Raw genomic sequence first — 8,585 nt, 5'->3', positions numbered from 1 at the left:
TACACAGGTCCATGAGATGGATAGGGATTATAACCTTGGACAGGCAGTCCGCCACCAGCATTCTGGGCACCACCACTTGCAGCATCAGCAAGAGAATTCTGCATCATAAAAAGGACATTATTCAAAAATGGCTATAATGGCCTATCTGTATCTACAAGTTACCCATCTCAACTACAGCCCAACGACCCATGACAAGGTTGTTGCACATAATTTCTATATCACTTACTGATAACAAAGATGACATTATAATAGCATAGTATAATGAAAATGGCCTAAGAATATGTAGCCCGAAAGGGTAAAACTTGCATTTATCTATCTATATGTGTAACAGCACAAGAACACAATGACTAGGAATTCAGATCCCCTTCTAACGTCCAAATCATGAAAGTGAGAAAAGTAGGCAGTACAATAATTAGATTCCTAAAACACTAGGAAATACCTGTATCAACTGTTGAGCTGCTTGGACTTGCGATGCAGAGCCATTAATTTCAACAGTCATCTCACCAGGAATGCCTCTAGTTTCCTGTATTGCAATTGTTGCACCACTTGCACGACGAATATAGCTAATATTCGCACCATTCACACCAATCACAGCATCAGCATATGATAGAGGAATTTGCATGTTCTGTGTGACCTACAAAGCAAAAGATATAAAAGACACTCAGAGGGATAAACCCAAATAGTATAAAACCAATCAAGCAGATTTGGATATAAACAAATATGTTTCCAACAATACAAGTAGAGATCCAAAGAGACATTTCCAACAATTAAACATTACAAACTCCTGAAAAGTTCGAAATAATACAAGGCTGTATTTGAATACAGAAACATACTCTACACTAGATAAAAACCAATACAAAAAAGACAAGAAATTGAAATGCAGATCAGAGCAAAGAAATTCCACCTTTGCAACCACTGCTTGTTGTGGCTGCACATTTGTTATATGAGCACCCATTGATACATCTCTGCCATAAGTAGGTGGACCCATACGAGGTTGCTTGTCTAAAGTAGGCATGTCAACTGGTGGATAGTAATTATCATATTGATGTGGACGAGGCATGTGCATAGGATTGGGCCCATAACCATGTCCACCAGGATTCATGGGAAAAGCTGGAGGAGGAGGTCCCCAAGATTGGTCAGGAAGCGAGTTCTGGTTCCCTCGAGCATTTGGCATTTGCATCTGACAATGTGAAGAACTAATACGCATCAATATACACAAAAAGGATACTGAATCAGAAAATTATACGCTTATTACTTGCCTGTGTTTCAAATATTCCAATAACGCTTCGATCAACTAAAAATTTCCTAAGATGTGTAGCAATTAATTCAACTGCCTTCTGCAGACCTTCAGGCTCCCCCTGTATCTCAACAATACTATCGTCCGGTAGAGCAAATACTGGCAAGTGCTCTGCTAACATAAGAGGTAACATGTTATAAGAAAATATAATCAAAAGAGATCGTCAGCTTAAATGGGAACTCCAACATTTAAGAACTCTCTCCCTGCCAAAGGTAAGAAAGAAAAGAGAAACTTGTTCAAGTACAACAAGACTAAGAAGTGCGTGTATTCCATATAATCGTGGAAAACTTGCATTTATAGCCTAAAATATTAAAAGGATTTTTTTAAGCTATTTTAAATACAATACGAACTGTCATAACTACAAGAAATAATTAAAGAGAAAAGCGAAGCAAGCGTGTCAAGTCTCCTACAATTGAAGTGCAATAAACCTCGTCCCGATTTAGTTGCAGCTTTCAGCTGCAGGCCACCAGTGACAAGAAATATACAATTTGAAACTTCAAAGTTTTATTTCGTTTACAATTTTCTTCTTGTTGTCTCTGCATTTGTTACCATTGCAAGTAGATGATGAGGAAGTAGAAGAGTAAGAAAAGAGATAATAACGAGAAGGTTTACAGAGGAATCAAATATAGTGATGATTTTAAGGAAGACTTTTAGGCTACTTCTGGTTCTAGAAATGATTATCAAATTTGTCATGCAATTACTAATTTGATGATCTATTATTTGATGAATTTTTATGTATCTTATGTTTGATAACAAGTTAGACTTATGATTTTGTTAAATCGTGCTAATAAAAATTTTCAAGACGGCTTATGGTTCTTGGTTTATGAGGGGCATATTAGTGTTTTTTACAATTTTATAAAAATTGTTTGCTGATTTTCTTTGAGGCTTTTCCTTTGCCTTTTCAAGGTAAAACACCTCGGTACACAATTCAGCCTTTCTAAACATTGCCACTGCATTTTTTATCTTTATTTTTTTATGAAAGAGCATTCAGTTAAAATTTTAAAATTTAAACCTAAAAGGTATTAAAACTAGGAAGGTAGAGCAGTTTGATGCAGAGAACCAAATATAATGTTAACTGATAAATGAAACGTGATTACAAAAATAGAGTTTTCAAATGGTGTTGTGAGACAATAGCCAGCTGGCGGTGTTGCATTCTCTGATTCACATATACATATGATGGCAAAAGAGCAAGTGGAAAATAAGAAATGAAAAAAAGAACTAGCAAAAGGCACAGGACTTAATTCCCCACCTAAAAGTATAGAAACAGTTGCCATTAAAGAAAGGGGGAACTTACCTCNCATGACTTGACCATATTTTTGTAGACCTTAACCCAAAAATTTCTCCCAATTTTAAATGTTCATATCTTAATGTTCTTCTTCGGAGCCTATTTGACTCGAACAATTAAGTCTGCGGGGTCTCTTAAAACCTGGTGCTTATGGTCGACTGACTTGGATTAACCGGCTTAAAACTCGCTACAGGGGTCATCATAGTCGCCTAATGGAGAAGAACCTGCACTTAAGATGAAAAATTAATGAGCTGGAGAAATGAGAAAAATATGATGAGCTGAAATTCTTTGAAAAATTGATAAAAAAAATAAGCATAGGTCTTACTACGCGTTACATGGTTTGACTCTCATTAGTAGGAGAACATTCTTATTAGCAGTGATTGACATGTCCCTTCAGCATTTGTGACAAAAAGGGGGAGAAAAATGTGTAACTGAAGGGAGAAATAATAATAATAATAATAATAATAATAATGATTGAGCATACACATAGGAGAGCAACTGCATATGCATGCACATGACGTCATTGATTGTCATCACTTGCATTGCATTGTTATGATTAGGGGTCGTTGGGGAGAGACATAGATACATTTACCTACTGCATAAAAACATGAAAGTATGCAGTAAGGGGGAGCGTTGCATTGCATTCCATATCGTATCCATCTGTTTGAGTTTTGATGTTTAGTGGTGTTGGTGTCTTGGTTGGTGTTTTGATTGGCATCAATATCATGTCTCAAACTGTTATGTTGATTTGTGATTAAGAGCTTTATGTAATCTTTATATTTCCTGTATCACGTGCTTTTACACTGGGTATAAGAGTTTGTGGATTTCAGGAAACAGGTATACGAAGGAATGCAAGACTCAGTGATTGGATTTACTGGGTAGTTTAGTTTTTGGTTGTCAAGTCCTAACTTATTTTCTATTGTCCTGACTTCATTTGTAGAGTTTTGACACAGAATGCCAAAGGGAGAGTTTGTTAGGTCTAAAGGTGTAATTGGCGATTCTGTAGACAAAAGGACTAAATTGTAAATTTGTAAAAGTCAGGGACTCAATTGTACAATGTTATAAAAGGCAAGGACTTAGGGTGCAACTTAGAAAAGTTGTGTGGTAGGGACTAGGGTTTGAGTGTTAGGTCAAAATCAAGAACACGGCGTCGGAGGTTCGCTAGCTGTTCGCCCTGCCACCGCTTGAGCTAGAAGAAGCAGAATGGACGTCGCTCGCTCTTCGCCCGGACTTCGCTCGAGCGAAGTACTGTCGCTTGCTCTTCGCTCGCTTTTTGCTCGAGCGACAGTGTTATATGGAAAATTTTATTTTTGATTTTTGAAAAGTTTGACACGGCCTAGAACTCCAAATTGCCCCAACTATAAATACAAAAGCCGTGAACGAAAATAAAGGTTGCTTCATTGTGCTTTCATATTAGAACCTTTCATATCATTGTGAAGAGATCCAAGAACACAACCAACTGGAGAATTCATCAATCTTATTCTTGGGATCCGACAACTAATATTTTGGGGAAAAACATCAAGTTTGTGAAGACAAAACACTGGTACTTCTTCATCTGTGGAGGAAGGGACTCTCTCAAAGGGGGATTGAGGGAGGTGGACGACAAGCGCATGAACGGGACAAGAACAGGAGGTTCTTGGAATTCCACTTGTTGATACAATCAGCTAAAGACCAGGAGGCTGTATTGGACAGCAGATTGGGCTGCAGGTGATAGATCGAGAAACTAACAGGAGACTAGTAGTGTCTACGGCAGTAGATCGTGAGACTGGAACAACGGGTCTGACTGGGTACGGAGTTTGATAGAACTTGTATTGACTGAATTGGTATAGTGGAACTTACTGGCTTGATCCCGAACTTTTACCCACGTTGGGGTTTCTCCGTCATCATATCGTGAGTTGTGTTTTGTATTATGTTATTTACTTTACGCAAACCGGCAGTTCAACATAGGAATTAACTGGACTGTATGTTTAACCACCTAGACAATTAATTAAAGTGACGTGTTGCTTTGATTAATCAATTCCACAGTGAGGTCGAATAATAAATTGTTTGGACCATAAACTTGGCAATATCTAAAACTTGAATTTGACGTAACATAACGTTCTTCGTTAATTTTCAAGTGATTGTAGAACATTCCCTGAACTTTCAAAAATATTTAAATGATTGGGCATAATCATTCACTCTTTACCAAGTTGCACTCCCTCTATTTTTATCTTTACAATGACGTATTTCGAATCAAATTGCTTCCAACAAATATAAGAAATCATAGTAGTAAAACAATTAAGAGATTTCTTGAATTCCTCCATCCATTCATGGGAATCTCAAATTTCAATTACCGATGACTCTATTTTCTTAGAAGAATAATGTTACTTTACCAGAATATAGGTGACGGATAGAATGATATAATAAGCATCAGTAAAATGTGATTGGATAAAAAAACTGACTGTATTCTAAGCAATCCAATGATAGATTAACATATGATGTTGACCCCGTGAATTAGACCTTCCACGTGACGAACCGAGAGTTATTTCACGTATTCCTCTCTACACACAACCACAAATAGTCAACTATATATGGCCGATCCCAATAAGGGTGATAACGGCCACAAACACTCCGAAGATCAAACCAATCTTGGTGGTAGTGAATTCTGTCGGAATCTCAATATCTCTACTTGGGGAAGGAGAAAATGTGTATATTTTGGGTGGAATAACCTTACCTTATTCTAGCTAAGTCATTGGGTATTTATAGGCAGAGGATTGGAAGAGACAATGTTAGATGTGGGACACGTGGACTCATTTGACAATGCAAGGCGTCTGTTCGTAGGCATCCATCAGTCGCTTCCTAGGTGGACATGCAATTAATTTTTCTGATTAGGACTTAACACTTTACAGAGATGTCACATCTATCATATCTAAAGATATAGACACACATTTGACCAAAAGATTCGTTTGTGAAAACTGGCGGCGGAGAGGCGCTCCTCCTCTTCTCCTCTGTGTGGTGCCTCGGTTCAACTCGCTTCGGAGAGCGATGCCTCAGTCGAAGTAAAACGCATCAAATCGAATTGCTTTCACTGATGTTCTCCTCTATGTACCGCCTCTGCAGACGTAAATGCCTCAGATACACTGCCTCTTACTCACCTTGTATGGTCGTCTGTTCCACACGCACCAAGGTACTCTGTGAGGAGACGAAACAGTGGTCCCCCAAGTGAGAGAGATGAATATATATATCATGCGTGGACCTTTTAATCAATCATGAGAGGGTTGTCGCTTTTGGAAAACTAAGGTTGCAGAGACGTGGACCCACAGGGGATGACGCTCTAGTAGGTTGAAGCTTTGAGAAGCTGTTGATGGCAGAGGATTTGACCCACAAGAGATGACGCTCTAGAAGATAAAAGCTTGAGAAAGGTAAAATGGCAGAGGCGCTAATCCACAGGGGACGATGCTTTGGAAGATATAAGCTTGAGAAAGCTGAAGTAGTAGAGGCAATAACCCATAGGGGACGACGATCTGAAAGATATATACTTGAGAAAGTTGAAATGGCAGAGGCGCTGACCCATAGGGTATGACGCTCTGGAAGATATAAGCAGGGTATGACGCTCTGGAAGATATAAGCTCGAGAAAGCTGAAATGGCCCCATAAGGAAAGACGCTCTAGAGTATATAAGCTTGCGAAAGCTGAAGTAGCAAAGGCGTTGACTCACAGAAGACGACGCTTTGGTTGTATGGACTGGGCAATGATTTAAAAGTTGTCGCGGGTTCCCAAGAAGGATAGTTGGATTGATGTCTACTCCCAAGAAAAGGCTGCTACTGCTAATCATGGCAGATGACAGTTGAGGCTCAAGGCAATGTGCTTTGGAGTTTCGTGAACATCATCGTCAGATCTAGAGATGGCAACGAGCCGAGCCGAGCCGAGTTGGCTCGCAAGCCGAAAATCAAGGCTCGGGCTCGGCTCGAGCTTTTTAAAGACGGGCTTTTTTGGCCCGAGCCGAGTCGAGCAAAAGCTCGGCCAAAACGGGCCGAGCCGAGCCTACTCGTTTTTTCCCTCTTTTTTTATTAAAGGCAGCCTGCTGCCTTTTAACAATTTTTCTTTTTAGCTAGCCAACTCAAGCTTTTTGCAGGCCGAGCCAAGGGTGGCCCGAGCCCTCAAGCCTTTTTGCCATCCCTAGGACTCAAATCTTAAGCATTAATCAAATTTGACGTTTGGTTTCAACGCCAAGATCTATAATGCGATTAAAGGCCCAGATCAATTTTGTTTGAATTCAACAATGACGATCGTCCAAAGCTCCGTATAAAAGGCCTTTTCCCCTCATTTGAAACATTTCACTTTGGCTATTTTTGTAACTTATATTTATCCCAAACCTTCAGTAACATTTCTGTGATTTGCAAGTTTTCTGGCGACGTTATTTTAACTTTGAAGTGTTTCCTTGGATTTTTCGGCGTTCGAAGTTTTTCTTCCATTCATCCGTTGTAAGTAATTACAAGAATCGTCTTTATTTTCTATAAAAAAAAAAACGGGTATCTAAGAGGATTGAAGTGTTGGATAGTGAGTTAGATGAGCCTATGGTGCTTAGTTCGGTCGAATGGTCAGAGGCCATATTAGGCGGGGGAAATATTTGGAAGCAACCCGATAGCCCTGTAGATACTTATGTTCATTGGGGGGGGGGTTTGATTATCCTTCTAGGATGACCGTGCCGACCTGATAAGGTTGTGGGTAGAGTATAGGATCCTAAATAGTGTAGGGATGATAATGCCAAACCCTAATAAGAGAGCCTGCTATCCTAGGCTGGCGTGCGTGGCTATTAGTGAAGCCATCCTTATGGCCGGACTTAGATTACCCATTCATCCCTACTTTCGCTTCGTCCTTAGGTCTTACAGTTTAGCCCCAACCCAGTCAAACTCGAATTCATAGAGCCAAATAGTAGGGTCGTGGATACTATGGAGGGAAGCTTCATACAAGGTAGAGATGCCCTTCTCAGTTTTCAGACCCTCTACATTCCCAAAGTAATTGCAGAGAGGGATGGTACTACCTCACGTCATGGGGACCCACACTCCATTTGTACTCGATCAACTAAGCTCCATCAAGGATTGGAATAGCTCGTGGTACTGGGTTTTCGGGAGATGGGACACAATGGAAGAGACCCAAGGCGCCTCAGACAATCCCCACGAAGTTCTCTACTGTTAGTGAGTACTATCTCTTCATTTTGTTGTTTTCGTATGTCAGTTTGTTTTCTAACGGTTCTTTGTTCGTGCCTCAGTTCAACTCGCTTTGGCGAGTGACGCCTCGATCGAAGTAAAATGCCTCAGATTGAATTGCTTTGATCAATGATTTCCTCCACGTGCTGCCTCAGTTCTCTCTCGCTTCGGAGAGCGATGCCTCGGATGCACCACCTGTTACTTGCCTCGTATGGTCGTCTATTCCACACACTCTGGGTGCTCTGTGAAGAGGCGTAACATATGACATTATGTTAAGGATTATGTCAACCATTATGTCTATATAACATGATTGTATAACTTAGAAAATCCATAAAAGCATCCAATGGCGATGAAATTTGCCATGTTATGATCTTCAAGAATTCCCTTTCAAGACTAGACATTATTCATTCGTATCACTTCCATTTCATTCGAGTCATTATTGTAACTTACTAAATGTTAAAATGGTTGCAACATTGAGGATAAACTTTTTTGTTGTGCATTCCTTGCTCGAGATTTTGTTAAACGTTAAAAAAAAAACTAATAATAAATAAATAAATAAATAAATAAATATATATATATATATATGTGTGTGTGTGTGTGTGTGTGTGTGTGTGTGTGTGTGTTGTACATGCCTCTATTTGGATTGGATGAAAATTAAAATTTTTTGTACATTTTGATAAAAATTAATAAGATTTGTGAGTCCCCATAAAATATGTGATTGAAAATAAATTTTAAAAATTGGGATCAAATAGGGGCTAAGTTTTGCCGTTGCAGTTTTTGACAACTTGAATTTGGTTATCATATTTGAGTATTAA

The 8,585-nt window shown here is 39.2% G+C and overlaps 1 protein-coding gene across 1 annotated transcript in view; it reads right to left on the bottom strand.

Moving 5' to 3' along the window:
* Positions 1–2,305, bottom strand: part of LOC111404519 (flowering locus K homology domain-like) — an 11,899-nt gene extending 9,594 nt beyond the window's left edge. The window contains exons 1-4 of the mRNA XM_023033313.1: positions 1,260–2,305; positions 905–1,180; positions 440–634; positions 6–98 (exon numbers count right to left, since the gene is read on the bottom strand). Coding sequence (XP_022889081.1) covers positions 6–98; positions 440–634; positions 905–1,180; positions 1,260–1,430 — 735 coding nt within the window. The 5' untranslated portion in view covers positions 1,431–2,305. The remainder of the gene's footprint in view (positions 1–5; positions 99–439; positions 635–904; positions 1,181–1,259) is intronic.
* Between the last annotated feature and the right edge of the window lie 6,280 nt (positions 2,306–8,585).

The sequence above is a fragment of the Olea europaea genome, chromosome 11, assembly GCF_002742605.1.
Source record: "Olea europaea var. sylvestris chromosome 11, O_europaea_v1, whole genome shotgun sequence".
Classification (NCBI taxonomy): Eukaryota; Viridiplantae; Streptophyta; class Magnoliopsida; order Lamiales; family Oleaceae; genus Olea; species Olea europaea.
Note: the sequence above shows the minus strand (reverse complement) of the source record. Positions and strands in the feature narration are given on the sequence as shown.